Source organism: Crassostrea angulata, chromosome 2 (assembly GCF_025612915.1).
Source record: "Crassostrea angulata isolate pt1a10 chromosome 2, ASM2561291v2, whole genome shotgun sequence".
NCBI classification, from domain to species: domain Eukaryota; kingdom Metazoa; phylum Mollusca; class Bivalvia; order Ostreida; family Ostreidae; genus Magallana; species Magallana angulata.
The window spans coordinates 74,975,933-74,992,384 of NC_069112.1; the positions used below are offsets into that span (position 1 = coordinate 74,975,933).

The window sequence follows — 16,452 nt, forward strand, 5'->3', positions numbered from 1 at the left end:
AAGGCGGCTTAAAGGTCGTATAGCCTTTAAGCTCCTTTAAGTCACCTTTAAGCCACCTTTAAGGACTTGCTTAAAGGTGGTTTTTCGTCCTGTGTAAGTTATGCCCAAAAATGTGTGTTCCCCAAGTAAAATTGGAGCATTTTTTTCGTTGCAAATATGGCAAATAAACCTAAGTTAGACAGGTTTCTAGAATTTAACTTTTTATGAAAGTATTTGTATTCTTTCTAAGAAAAAAATATTGTTGGTTACATCCCCACCCCCTATTCCATTGAAGCATTTTATGGTAACAAAATAAGCCAGCAAAACATAAACTTTTTTCACCAAAATTTTAAAATTGGTGTATTTATTTTCAATAACAATTGTAATTATGTAAAGAAAAGTATTTCAAGAATATATAGTAGACATACAACAAAATAAACTTTAAAATAATCATAAAAATAGTGCTTATAAACCATCTTCTGGGTGTGACCTAGACCTTGATGTGAATAACATGGAATGAGATTAGGTATTTCTTACTAATTATATGTTCTAATTCATCAAAGTTTTTAAAAAAAATGTAATAATTATGAAATTAAAAATTCATTTGACATTTTTCTTTGAAAAAAAAGCAGCTAGATGCATAGATTTTGATTGACAGGTGTTTTCTCAATGAATGCAAGCAATGATGACATGGAATGAAAAAACTGCAACTTCAAAATGGATTGATGTTTTAACCAGTATATATGCGTTCTAGGTCAGAGCAAATATTGATAGTTTATATACATACAATTATATGTATGATATATTCTAATAATGATGAACACACATCAATATATGGTTGCAATACAATACTGTCTTGTCTATTGATATAAGAAGTTGCACATTACTTCATCTGATCAGTTGAAAAACATTTGTTTTATGAAAATTCCCTGAATGACAAAATAATTCTATTCAGGTAGCTAGAACATAGACATAAATTGAACTCTTCATAGCGATGAGTGATTCAAAAAAATTTATCATAGAATTTATCATTTTTTATTTATCACGATTAATTATTTTTTTTGGAGGGGGGGGGGGGGTGTTGTGTTGTGTTACATCATACAGTGCATACATGTACTGGAACTAATATCTAGTTCAGAAATAATGAAAATCAAAGGCAATATATACATTTCTGATATAATGAACTTTAACTATCACTTCTGATATAATGAGCTTTAACTATCACTTATAAAATTATATCCAAAATGTTCAGCAAGCGAATGAACTGATCTTTGATGACTTTATTACTCTTGGTGCACTTCCACACTCTTTTGACAAAACTTGTTGTGTGCCCTCTTCCTCTACTAAATGCTAGCTTTAGAACTGCATAGTTCAAGTCACTTGCAGCTATTTTTCTATCCATACACTTCGTGATTCTCTTCATTGACAAATGTTCATGTGAAAAAGTTGCAAATAGAATGATGCCTTCTAACTATTCTGTGAATCAAAATTGACTGATCAAGTCATTGAAGGGATATGACATCTTGTAAAGCATCATGAGCAGCATAGTTACAGTGTAAGAAGATGAAACTAAACTCTGTTAAGTATAGGATGGCAACCTTGGGATTTGTGACCTCAACAAAAGCTCTGTATCAACAAATCCTGCAGCATGTTTATTAAAAGCATCCATCTTTCCAACTGCTTACATGGTGTTGACTAAAACATGGCTGTCTTAAGACTTGATGCTATGCCCAGTAAGACTTGATGCTATGCCCAGTAAGGATGGCTCAATTTCCTTGTCAATGAAGTCAACGAAGTACTCTGAAGCAGAGGAAATTTGCTGGATTGAACAGGTTTGCCTCTGTGGAACATTGACAACCTTTCACAGTTATGACTGTCACTTCAGATGCAGAGGAAGAATTTGAAATTTTGTTTGGACAAAACAGTGCCAGTGATCGTCTCATAATGTTGCAGCTATCTGGATAATGTGGCAATTACCACCTGTTAAACAAAATTAATACATAATAAGCAAAATCATGGTTAACTTGCTAGTTTTCCGCTTTAGACTAGATATGCAGAACAAGTTACATTTTAAAGGTTCAATGTCCATGCCATTGTGTAACAAATTAATCATTGTCACATTTAATATTTATTGTGACTTATATTGTATTAGTGCTGCAAAAAGTATAGTGCATACATACAGTGCTTTAATTTCTTAGACTCCGTTGTATCTCTTTACTATAAATATATAATATACAAATGTAGCTCTACATGAAAATAGACAGTCATGTAATTATAATTTAAATGTCAGAAAAAATATTGACCAGTGATTTATTTTAAACTATTGACTGGCTAGAATATATTTAGAGGATCATTTTAAAAAACCCTCAATAAATCAATACTGATTTGTAGATAAGCTGTCCCCTTTCATATTTTTAACTGCATTTGACTTGACACTATTAAAAATGATAAAACTGAAGAATAACTTTCCAGCTATGATCTCCTGTTCATTAGCAAGGTTTATTTCTATTGTAGACTTGCCGACAATTAAAATAAAATGAAAACAGTTACTATATAAACATTCCAATTTTGTGTTTCTCATAAAATTGCCATTTCGGTAACCGCATGGGCCGCCATATACATGTGTATCGCCTGCTTGTTGTAATGGTGATGATTTGATCTATAAGATCATATAAATGCGATACTTGAGTTTGAAAAAAAATATATGATGGGCATAGTGTAACATAAACGTTGCCATTTTAACTATACTATAAGTCTAAAAGCACTGACGACTTACATTTTTGCTATAAACTATCTCGATTTTCTCTACTGGAATTTCCTCTGACTCATTTTGCTCGTTAGTTGCAGTTCTAAAATAGTTGTGTTGGCGATTATTTTGTTTGAATTTTTCCCCATCTTTCCTCATCTCTCAGTTGTCATTTTCGGAGGACTGGTACTGCTGTTCACATCGCTTTAAAACGAAGCGACCCTTTCTAAAAATTGATGACAAGAATACATCCTTAAGTAAGTTTTTTTTTTTGATCTGGCCAAAAAAAAAAAATATAAAGAAGACAATTTTATCGAACATCAATTTTTCTACGAAAACATACATGGGTGACAAATTTAAAAAAAGGCTGATCTAGATTTAGTTAAAATAACGTGAAACATGCCAGTAATTCACCAAAATAGCAAGTCAAGATAAAATAAAATACGCCCTCTTTTAAACTACTTCCCTTTTGAGTTTTCATCAATGAAAACAGATCATAGGACACCATGGTTCTTGGGTTATTCGACTAGAACGATACAGTGTGTTTTTACGCCTGAGCGATACTGTTAAAAAGCGATACGCAGGAACAATTACAAACTTTTTTTTTACTGTCCCGATTTGAAAACGCCTTATATTGAGGTGGATATACAGAGCGTTTGTGTTGATCAGGCTCCGATTTCACAAACAAAACTTAAGTTTTTACCTAAGTTTAAACTCAAATCCTGAGAATTTACTCAGCTGAGATTTTTCTCAAATTGCATTTCACAAATCAAACTTAGTCATTTCTCAGCTGAGTTGAATTTTTTACTTAGCTGAGTCAAGAATTATCATTGTCACAAGTGGCCCCTTATAACTGTTCTTGTTTTTTAAAGTTATTCTCATTAAAAACAATCGTCTGCTTATGTTTTCAACAGAGGAAAATCGGATTAGATTAACAAGAGTCATAAAATGTTCATAAGTCATGAAATGTACACTTTGTTATGCTAAGTATAGATGACATATCTACATGATCTTATATATTATATAACAAACAAAAGACCACATTAAATACATTATGGTTACCTTAAAATCATTAGAAAGTAGAATCACTACACAGTTATTCCATTTAACACAAACAAATGAATTAGTTCCCTTTGTTTACATATTTGTCAAGGGAGATAACTCCACCAAAATTATAATTTTTTAATGAAAAAAATATTTATCAAACCTGCATGAAACATTGCATATTCGCTGATTATTGAGTGGAATAGATCTAAGAAATGAACATTACAGACAATAAAATACTGAATTAATGATGTTAATGACATATTTATATTTGAGATTTGACTTAAGTCTGCTATGGAGGTAACTTAAGTTTTTTCTCAAATTGAGTAAAAAACACGACTAAGATTTTTTTGTGAAACGCAGATATTTGAGATTTCTCAAATTTGAGAAAAAACTCAAATATTTGAGAAAAAACTCAGACTTAAGTCTGAGATTTGACTTAAGTTTTTTTTGTGAAATCGGAGCCAGGGTTGATTTTATAGAAGTGAAACTTTGTATATCTTAGAATTATATGTAATATATAATGAAAAACCGCAATATATTTTTGACAATATTGTATAACATATTAATACAAAAGGCTCATCAATACGGTAAGTTTAAACTATTTAAATAACATACAAACAGAATACCATTGTAATTGATATAAGATGCTACTTTATTTCAGATGCGAAATTGCAATCTTAACAACACAAACCTTTTTCTTCAAAGAAGATACCAAAGTGTTAGTATTTTTTTTCTCCAGAAAACCTTTCCCTCAATAAGACAGTGACAGTGAGTAAGAAATACAACAACAAGGACTTTGACCCCAGCCTCGCTGTGGATGGTGACCACAGTACGGACCTGTTAAAGTGTTCCTTAACTGCTTCCGGTCAGAAGGAGGCGTGGCTTACTGTGGACTTAGGGGATGAGAAATATATCACATCTATTTCATTCATACATGGCGGTTGTAAGTAATTTTGTAAAAAATCTATTAAACCACAAATTTTCAATTTACTTTAAAGGAGCACTTTGTTGTGGGATTGTATAATCATCAAACATTTTCTATTATCGTATAGGATAAAATCAAAAGCTACTCTATGCACATTTTGAAAGTTTAAACAAGCTGTTTTTACTTTGTTTTTTTTCTAAAACAGTAGGAACGAACGCAAAACCAATAGATGTGTCGGTATCTGGCATTTACAGTGATAGAAAATCTAGAGGCACCGTTCAAACAGAAGCTAATAAGGGTTATATTTGTTACAACAGTTTCACTGAGAATATCGGAAAAGTTGTGTGTTTGATATGGGGATTTTTACCGTAAGTTTTTTAACTATTCGGTAACAGTTCTACTTATTTTGATAAGAAACCAAACAAAAAACAAATCTGCTGTATAATTACGTTTTTAAAGAGTTAGTTACTTCTTTAAATGTCGGCTTTGCAATACCATTCCATATGTTTGTTGTATTATACAGTCACGTGTGTTGAACTTTTGCTTTATCAACGGGAGCTGCCTTTATCAAATACTTTCGATCAGAACTATATCTGACAAAACCCCTCACTTCAACTTTTTGGTGACTTAAATATCAAAGATTTTCTTGTATGTAAAGAATTTTTAAAAAATGAAGAAATATATATGTGTGTAGTTAATAAATTATATATGTAATCTATAATTTCCGGATGATGCGATAAAAACAGAGTCCTGTGATTTTGTGTGTAAAATAGAGAATATTTTCAATTTTGAATAGCAAATATTTGTTTTATAAAATATTTATAATTGTTACTTCTTCAAGTTTATACATAAAATTTAGCATGTCAACAAACCAAACCATATGAATTTTTACTTGTCTTGAATAAGTAATAAAAAGGCTTGGAAAAAAGGTTTAGACATTTGGAAAATAATTCGAGGTATATTTCCACCGAAACTTGACATCAAACAACAATACCTGCATTATGTCGTATTAAATTGCATTGCGCAAGGCCAAAATAACTGCATAACAAAACGTTGCATCATTGATTAATCTGAACAAAAATAAGGTCGTGTCATTTAAGGTACTGGTTAAAACGCTTTTTAATATAAATCAAGTTCAATTAGATAAAAAAGAACATCTATTGTAGTCATATTTTGAATTGGCTTCATACAACTTGTTGAAATGTAGTCTTGTAATTTTTGTTGGGGGAGTAAAAATATATCTTGAAAAATATTACCTTAAATGAGACTGTTTTACACTTTAATTATTAATTAATATGTTTTAGTAACAAAACCATTCTAAATAGAAATGTTTTACTCTACCAATTCAACTCTTTTTTCTTTTTTTTCTTTTTATAAATAATGTATATTTTTGTAGTGGGTTTCAGCAACTTACGTAGAATGATTGGAAAATGTGAACAAAATACCAATTACGGGTACTATTTTTTATATTATTAATTCTGAAACTAAGATTTTCATCAATAGACCTTATTAGAGTGAATAATTTGCGTATTTTCAAGGAAATATATCATTCAGCGAGTGGCATATATCAGAAAAAAATATTAGGATATTACTTGGAAAAGTCAAGTTATAAATATATTTGGTGTACTGTGTAAGTGAGACAGAAGTCAACATCCTTCAGTAAAGGAATGTACATTTTCTCATACGATAAAATCCAAAGTGTCTTTTAACTCGCTATTTCTGTAAAGTGGTTTTTGTCGTATGCTCTCGTACCGTATTGACAAACCGATTTTACTTTCGCCTAAGCTACAAAGTTCTTAGCGGATTGACATTTTTTTTAACTTGCAGGTTCGGGATAGTTTAACATAGATCGTCAATTTTCACATAAATGACATTAAACATGGTGTTTATATGACGTAAGATACTTTCTAATAAAAAAAGGTCAAAAATCCTGGGGTCCAAATCAACTAGAGATTGGTCATTTTCACAAACACATGTGATTAATAATGAACTATTTTGAAATTTTCATATTGTTTTCTAAAAAATGTTAAACAAGACTCTCTTACAAATGATAACTTTATTTGTACAATGATATATCGATCATACAATATTGTTTAATGAAATATCGATCATACAATTTTGTTTTGTTCTATTTATCACACATTGTTTTGTATGTTATTTATACTCAAAAACACGTATATCACTTGCAGAGACAATATTGAATTTTCACGCGATTTTACACCCACCAGTATACTTGTATTTGAAAAATCAGAATATCAATGTGATGGAAATGAAACCATTATACACGAGTGTTCGACGGGAGGTAAAGTGTGTTCGTCAGACAGGGACGTCAGAACCAGGCTGACTTGCAAAAGTGAGTATAAATATGTTTATACATGTTTAAAGTACCTGATTTGTGAAAAAAGATGCAATGACACAACTTTTTATGGTATATTGTTTTAATTTCATATGAATGAACCCATCGTTGATATTTGAAATACCACCCAATACCTAACTCAGTAATTCCAGCTTTTACACAGCTGTTCCAGTACATTTTATCACAGAGGGTGAAACTTTAGCAAGGTTTTCTGTGTATTTGTCATCAACATCAGATTGGAAATCAGGGACCATGTGTTATCAAATGCTGTAGACGAATCACTTATTAACACAGTCAATATTAAGTGTGTTTCGTCAGGTCGTTACTTTACGATCTATAATTCAAGGAACCAAACAGACACATCATTATCCACATCAACAAATTATTCTTTATTATTGAAAAGCTTGAAAGGTTTATAAGGCTTGATAAAAAGAAATACAAAATTAATAAAAAGTTTATTTACTTCCATATATTGAAACCCGAATATGTTTACATTGTGTATAAGAAATAGGATATTATTTGCTTATTTGCAACCAAAATAATAAATTAAATGTTCAAACCCTAATTTGCATGTATTGAAACTTAGCTTTCCGCTTAATTACTATAATATACTTTCAATCATTTTAAATTAAAAAGTGATCCTAATATGATGACATCTTTAGTATCTTTTTAGATAGATTCCACGTACTCTGAATATATAATTGCTAACAGAATGTAATATAACTTTAATTTATGAGTCACACTTATTGAAAAAAAAAATATTTCCAGGAAGTGATGTTAATGCTTAAGCCAAGCACGTTTATCATTCAAAAAGACTATTGTGATATACAGCAAACACATGGGGAACTTTTATCTAAATTCCAATTCAGATTTAGCACATACATGGTAGAAACCTTAGTTCGAAGGTTTATCTACATTAAATTAATTCTAATCATAATCTTTCGCTTAAAAAGATGTTTAATTACTCAAACCAAAACCATTCAGATTTAGCACATACATGGTAGAAACCTTAGTTCGAAGGTTTATCTACAATAAATTAATTCTAATCATAATTTTTCGCTTAAAAAGATGTTTAATTACTCAAACCAACAAATTATTTTAACCAAAACAAATTCCTTTATATGTACGCCCATTATATATTCGCACAGCTGGAGACACTTTGTCGGGGTTCTCTGTATATGTGTCAGATACAACAGACTGGAGATCAGGGACCCTGTGTTATCAGCATGACATAGAACAACTCCTGAATAACACCGTCACTATCGACTGTTTAACGGCAGGTCGCTATGTTACCATATATAACTCAAGGTTCCAGTCAAATTCATCTTCATTTTCCGAGTTTGCTTACATCAACATTTGTGAAATAAATGTTACAGGTAACAGTTTATTCCTTCTTAAATAGCCAATACATGTCTGATATTTTTGTAAAATCGCTTTAACATGAAATGTTTTATTTATACATTTCAAAACCAGGATGTGACATCGGATTTTATGGTAAAAACTGTACAAAATGTCCTGACAACTGTTTAAACGATGTGTGTCACTTTCAAATCGGACATTGTTTTGATTGTAAAGATGACTTCAAAGGTGAAATGTGTGAAGGTATGCAAAATTTTGGAAACTAAATGCTGAACGAGATGCGTATATTCCCCCATCTCCTGCATGGTAAAAAGCTGCATAAATATTCCTTGCTTGCCTTTATGCAGTTTTAAAGATATACATTAAATGTTTCGCAAATTGTACTATACACTTTTTTGGACGGCTTAAGCATGTCTAAATGTTCAATATTTTAAGAATGTCTCAATGGTCGATACGGCAAAACATGTTCCTTTCTGTGTGGAAACTGTCTAAATGAAGTGTCATGTAACTACATCGATGGATCTTGCCAAGGTGGTTGTTCGTCTGGTTGGACGGGTGATAAATATGATCAACGTAAGTCAAATATCAAAAACAAATTTCATTTCAATCTTTGAAAACAATTCAATTTAAAAAAAAAAATGTCCAATTTTAGATTTGAAAAGATCTCTCCTTAGCATACTGGCTTATAAAATCAATTTTTATCAATAATGTTTAAATCTCCCTACAACATTATTTAACTTAAAATATAGTCCATCTTTTTTGCTTTTAAAACACTGATATCAATTAAGCAATGCTTATAAATAGTCAACGAACTTTACATGTTTATATTTATTTAAAATGCCCTCATGTTTCTTGCATTTGCTTTTATACTACACGTTATCAACTGTACCTACATATTTCCTAATTCATATAATAGTTAAACGTGTACCTCTATTCATTATTTGCTTGTTTCAGAATGCTCTTCTTCACAATTTGGACCCAACTGTAACACGTCTTGTAGTGAATACTGTCTTGACAGAAAATGTAACCAGACCAACGGTCACTGCTTAGCTTGTATTGACGCACACTCTGGTCTTTTTTGTGAGAATATAAATTCTCCTGAAAGTAAGGGTTTGGGTAAGTGTTGCACAAATCATTGTTTTATTTTTAATGGACAATTTTGGATAGCTGTATAAAAAAAAGTTACGCCAACAAGGTTTTCCTTTAATAAAGGTATTCATAGAATGGAACAAACACATTATTTTTTTTGGCATATATTAAACTCCTTATTGTCAAATTAAGTTAAACATGAAAATAAACACAAAATACCTTAAGAAAATAAATTTCTAATTTTCTTTAAAAAATTATTCATTTCTTTGAAAGTAATGAAGAAACACTTTGCTTAAGTGTTGCAAAAATCACTAGTTACACCGTGCAATGCTTTTTATGTTTGATCATTTGACAACATTTAACTTAGGCATACTGAACTAACAATATTGAAATAATGTAGACCATTATACTAAATGTATGCAGTTTTTATCTATTAAACATATGTACCGCTTAATTTTCGAAAAAAAAAATAGGGACTTTTTACTGATTTGCAATTTACCGTATACATATTGGACTCCATTTGATCATCAAAAATATCTACCTCCATTGTTCTTATTATCAAAAAACAAATACTATAATATTTCTATCGTTTTTGCGCAATTATTATGACATGACTTTAACAAGAATCTAGCCATAAACTGTAATTGAAGAATGTATATCAGCAATGCTAAAGAGTGAGTATTTAAAATAAAAAAACAAACTGATCGTTTTTTGTTTTGTTTTTTTTAAACTTGTACTGAAATTCTGTAAGAACGAAACCTGTTTTACTGAATTTAATTCACCTGCTAAACATGAAAAAATGACAACAACAAACTGTCAACCATCTAAAAAATACATAAAACGAAATATAAATTCAAAGCAGAGCACCACGGACCTCCAATAAGGTAGAGGTAAGATCAGGTGCCTAGGAGGAGTGAGCATCCATATCATATCATTCTACAAACAATATACTAGCATGCATTTAGCTGCTGCAAACAGATGCAACATTCTCCCTAAATAAATTTTCAAAACATTTGAGATCATATTAATTTTTTTTTTTGTTTTTGTTTTTGTTTTTGTTTTTGTTTTTTTTTGTTTTTTTTTTTTTTTGTTTTTTTTTTATTTGTTTTGCAGAAAAAAAAATTTCTACCATTGTGGCTCAAAAAGTTATAAAGTTATTGTTAACAATGCATTCAACAACTATCATATTTACTAAATTAATATATAACTTGAAAAGTTATAAATCGTTTAGCACTAAATAAAAGTAATAAAACTATGTTACTCAATCAATACTTTCCAGAATGCCCTTCTACAGTATACGGACCTAATTGTAACACGTCTTGTAGTGAACATTGTCATCACAGACTATGTAACCATACAACAGGCCATTGTTTAGCGTGTGCCGATGACCGCTTTGGTATCCTGTGCGAGACTGAACTACCTGCTAAAGGTGAGTATCGAGTTTTTAACACAGGATATTTTCATTTGTTTTTATTTGTAATTTAAGATATTTTTTTGTTTCAATTTCTGACTCTTGAATATATTTCATTTTAGCAACTTTTGATACTATGTCGGTTTTAACTGCAACGACTACCATTTCCTTAGTGGTGATTGTAGTACTTATATCATACATACTATGGAAGAAATACCCGTATTCAAGACAAACACCAACACGAAATCACGATGTGCCGGAAGTTATATCCATCGGCAGTAAATATGAAACACTTCAAAGAAAGAAACCATCAGACGAACTTGAAAACAATCCAGCAACTGAGTACATGGAGATAACATCTTTATCCCCAGAGTATACCAATTTGAACAGACAATAATATTATTTGAAAATTATTAACAATTGCCAAAAAAAAAATCGAAATTAAATGTTATCATTTTTTTTCTCTTCTTCAAAATTAAAAAGGTTTTAATAAATTATTCATGAACGCACAACCAGGAAGAGTACACCCATCAACACAATAAAAATGTTGCATTTGATATGTTTTTTTCTACCTTTGAAGAAAATATTGTTAACATTACAAAAAATAAAATGTGTGATTGTGATCTTACATGCATACAATCAAAACTGCAGGACAGTCGGTCCTTCCCTGTTTTTAAATTGACATTAAAATCGTTTCCTTATTAGGAAGCCGTTTGTGTATTGCAATAATTTACAAATAGTATAAACAACATGTATCTATTAATAAAAACAAACAAAAAAACCTCAATTGACTTAACAATAAACAAAGACTCATTATATATTGATAGACATTCATTACGGCACATTTATCAGCAAAAAATATGTATACAATATTAAATAAGGTTGATTCAAAATGTACAACTTTATTTTATATTTAAATTGTTAATGAATGCGACCTACATTACGATTTTAAGAGAAATGTGAATAAAATCGGTTAAAAAAAAACTAAAAAAAAAAAAATGTTTAGATATTATCCTTTTCAGCAAGCATTGATATTTTTTCAGTCTTGATTGCAACAACTACCGTTTTACCAATATAAGTTTTTTATACACATTGTGCATAATCTAACCGAAACGTATGTCCTTAAGACAAATCACTGACTTTTCGCAAGTAATAACTGTTGACAGAAAATATAAAACACTTCAAAGAAAAAAAAGTAAGAAGGAAAATTTGAAACACATCCAACAGTAGAATACGTGGAAAAAGACAAATTTAAAGTGGGTTCAGAAGCAGAATATATGGAAATTGCATCTACCGCTTCTGACTACATTGATTTGAACATAATATTTATATAACACACCGACCAACAACTCAAATACGTCAAATGTATTTAATTTTCTGTTTTCAAATTACATTTCTATGAATATCTGTTATTAAAGGTAATGAAAAAATGTAAAAATAATTGCACTTTTTCATTGGACTTGCATTTGTTAGGTTGTATTATAATACACTGCTTTCCATCAATTCTATGCTTGTTTTAGTACCAATGAATAATATTACACGGATTTATTGAATTTACATCTTAAATCATTAAATCATGAATCATAATTCTGTAGTTAGTAAAGAGGTCAATCTTTTTATTTTACAAAGATGTGGTTTTGACGCAAACCATGATATAACGTCATTAGCTCGATAAATATTTCATAAAAGCAATTGCTACACAAATATAAATTGAAGAAATTGAAAATAAACTATACCTTTTCTCATTTTAATATGAAAATAAACTATAACTTTTCTCATTTTAATATGATTGTAGTTGGGTTTTGTTTTTGTTTCCTTATTTCAATATTGATATTTCATACCGTGTCTAGCCAACTAAAACATGCGTTTGAGGTAAAGTTATACAAAAGTAAAATTAAACCTGTCGGTATATCTACAGTCGTGTTGTGAAGAACTGACTTACGTTTAACACATAGTCAACTTCTGATGTCATATCTGTACATAATGGATTGTAACTGCACCTTCCTAATTGCTGTGCTGTATTTGATTTTAATTCACCATGCTTATCAAAACGGTAAGAAATTTCAAATTTATACATTAAATTTCAGCAGTACTAAATATAAATATTACAACACCTTTAAAAAAGCATATTTGATATACAGTGCTTAAGTGCATTAATTTGTTTGATACTACAAAATACGGAATATTAAAAGATGATTTGTAAAAAACAGATGCTTCCTTCTATCAGAAAACCTGGCTTTTAATAAGACGGTGACAGTGAGTCAGAGATACAACAATAAGGACTCGCTGTGGATGGTGACCACAGTACAGACCTCTTAAAGTGTTCACTAACTGCTTCCGGTCAGAAAGAGGCATGGCTTACTGTGGACCTAGGTGAGGAAAAAAACATTGCTGCTATTTCCTTCGTACATGGAGGCTGTAAGTATTTCAGATTAGAGATTGAGCTACGTTTTGTTTTAATCGTTTATGAAATACTCCTTGACTTTTTAATAAGCAAAAAAATAACATACACAAAACAATCTTGATTTGATTCAACTTAACATTTTTCTTAACTTAATGCAAAATAATTATCATAAATATTTAAATTAATATCATTTTTCACATTTTTGTGAAACAGTAGGAACCAATGCAAAACCAATTGAGAGTTCTGTTTCTGGTATTAATAGCGACGGAACATCTAGCAATATTGTTCAAAAAGGGTCTATGGTGGATATCTATGCTACGACGAATTTACTCAGGATGAGGGTCAAGTTGTATGCTTGAATTGGGATTTTTACAGTAAGCTATCAATATTTTACCCTTCTTTAGATGACCAGTCGTTTATATTGCTGCATTCTTTAAAACATGTCTATTAAAACACTTTTTTAAAATTTCTAAATCAACGTTATGTGGTACATTTATTATAATGAAAAAAAAAGATTATTGCGTTTGTTTCCTTCTTTCCTGACTTTTATAACTCTAGAAACTTACAGAGATAGAGTTGATGTGTCGCCTCGTTCAGTAAGCACACCTTCTACTTTATTTGCAAATCAAAATTATGAATGTGATGGAAATGAAGCAGTTTTACGTGATTAATCACAGACTTCGAAGCAGTGTACTTTAGGACAAAGAAGATCTCTAACCTGTAAGGGTTAGGTTAGTTTTATCTTTACTCAGTATTTTAGACAAGATTTTTGTCATTATCAAAGTGTTGAAACTAATAATTGTTCTTGAAGTCTCATTTATCTCATTTTAAGTACGTAATCATGAATAATTCTATTTCTCAAAACAGTCAATTGTTGCAATCCTTCAGCGTTTAAAGATAAAAAAAAATGCATAGCATATCTGTGTCATACAGGTTAAAACATTGTTCTAAATCAATGAATTTTAATGTTTGCTAACATCAATATGTAAAATCAATCTAGCAAACATCATGTTTATATATAGAATTGTGGCATTAAAATCTGTTAAGAGATGAACAATCATGATATCATTTTTTTTATATAGGGTAACCAATGTTACAAATATGCTATTTTTAATAACAACACTATTTTCTTAGCATCGATTATTTCAGTTTATTATTTCAAATTATTTATGTCACAGAGGGTGATACGTTGGCAGGAATATCTGTGTATGTATCAGAAACACTACACTGGAGATCAGGGACTCTGTGTTATCAACACAACATAGAACAACCACTGAATAACACCGTCAATGTCGATTGCTTAACTTCCGGTCGCTACGTGACGCTATTTAATTCACGGAATCAAACATACTTTCCGGATTTATCTGCGTTTGCTTACATCAATATTTGTGAGATACATGTTGCAGGTAACCAACTGTTTATTCTTTGAGGCGTATTGCATTAAAGTCTACCCGTTTCAATTGAATGACTGTAAACATGTCTTTCTGTACTTGTAAAACAGGCTGTGACATCGGATTTTATGTTTAACTCTTGTTTTCATGGAGATGAATATGGTAAAAAAGCAATACAGTTTCAACAAAAGAACCCGATTACTCCTTCGATGAGCACGTTTAGTTTAAATCAAAAGCGGTTTAGCCTATTAAAAATCAACACAATGTAGAACGATACTTTTACACAAATATCTTTTGAAGAAAGGGGTTAAAAATTCAAAACTTACACTTAAACCGCCCTTAATATCATCACATTTATATTTATTACTCATACATGTGCACATTTACTATTCGTACGCTTAAAGCAATAGTAACATTTAAAGAAAAGGTCGCTAAAAAGCATGAATTTAGTCATACTTAAATTCTTCAAGCATGTTTTGAACGACACTTGCATCACATTTTCTTTAACACGGCGCGGTTATAGATAACACTGCACAATTGTAAAGAATTATTGAAATCTCTAGTTGAAAACTACAATTTCTATATTTGTTTTTTTCAGAATGCACCTCCACGCTTTATGGACCAAAATGTAACATATCTTGTAATGAATTCTGTCTAAACAAAATGTGTAATCAGTCAACTGGACACTGCTTTGCTTGTGTTGAAGCGCGTACTGGTTTCTTCTGTGAGAAAGAAATTTCTTCTAAAAGACAAATTTTTGGTAAATGATGTAAAACATATTTATAATTATATTAAAAAAAACGAGTATGAATAGCAGTAAAAATATATAAGTTAACTTATTCTTCCGAAACCACTAAGGATACGGAAGCGTATTAATGCCACATTTTGCAATTTTATATTCTTCACTTTAATCTGTAAAAATTCACACTTTAAAGTGTTAAATTTAAACTTTAATTTGTAATATTAACACTTCAATCTGTAAAACGCACACCTAAATCTGTAAAATGTATGCTTTAATTTGTAAAATTTACACTTTAATCTGTAAAGTGTATACTTATGTCCCTTAAATAAACACTTTAATCTGTAATTGTCACACTTTGAAGTGTAACATTTACACTTTAATCTGTAAAATTTACACTTTAATATGTAAATTTTCTACGTTTATTTGTAGAATTCATAGTGTAAAACTCACACTTTATAGTATAAAATTTACACTTCAATCTGTAAAAGTCAGACTTTAATGTGTAAATTTAAACTCTTTTGTTTCTTTTTGTTATTGTTTTTCCAGAAAAAATAAAATGATTTTTATTTCTACCAGAGTGGATCAAATAGTTGCATATTTAATGTTTACAATGCATTCAACAACTATCATACCTACTAATATAATATTTACTAAAAAAAAATGTAGCACTAAATAAAAGAAATAAAACAATGTAGCTCAATGATTACTTTTCAGAGTGCCCTATTACAGTATACGGACCTAATTGTAACACGTCTTGTAGTGAACATTGTCAACACAGACTTTGTAACCATACAACAGGCCATTGTTTTGCGTATGTCGAAGACCGCTTTGGTAATCTGTGCGAGAATGAACTACCTGCTAAAGGTGAACATCAAGATTTTAACACAGGATAGAGTTTTTGTTTTAATTTGTCATCTGAGTTATTTTACGAAATAAAGAAATTGTAATTTTACTTTCAAAAAAGGTGAAAGAAAAGACTGTTACATTGTTTTAATATTAAATC

At 30.1% G+C, this 16,452-nt stretch overlaps 1 protein-coding gene across 1 annotated transcript; it reads left to right on the forward strand.

Annotated features, from left to right (window-relative positions):
- Positions 1 to 1,681: 1,681 nt before the first annotated feature.
- Positions 1,682 to 13,231, forward strand: LOC128174862 (uncharacterized). The gene is made up of 7 exons (XM_052840293.1): positions 1,682 to 1,712; positions 4,512 to 4,715; positions 8,202 to 8,429; positions 8,527 to 8,655; positions 10,781 to 10,930; positions 11,035 to 11,284; positions 13,123 to 13,231. The coding sequence occupies exons 1-7, from the start codon at positions 1,682 to 1,684 to the stop codon at positions 13,229 to 13,231; spliced, it is 1,101 nt and encodes a 366-aa protein (XP_052696253.1).
- The last annotated feature ends 3,221 nt before the right edge of the window (positions 13,232 to 16,452 follow it).

Excerpts from the sequence above, each read along its gene's own strand:
- LOC128174862 (XM_052840293.1), top strand. The coding sequence starts at position 1,682 with ATGGCTGTCTTAAGACTTGATGCTATGCCCA. Across the intron at positions 4,716-8,201 it reads TTCATTCATACATGGCGGTT|CTGGAGACACTTTGTCGGGG; the intron begins GTAAGTAATTTT and ends ATATTCGCACAG. Across the intron at positions 8,656-10,780 it reads CAAAGGTGAAATGTGTGAAG|AATGCCCTTCTACAGTATAC; the intron begins GTATGCAAAATT and ends AATACTTTCCAG.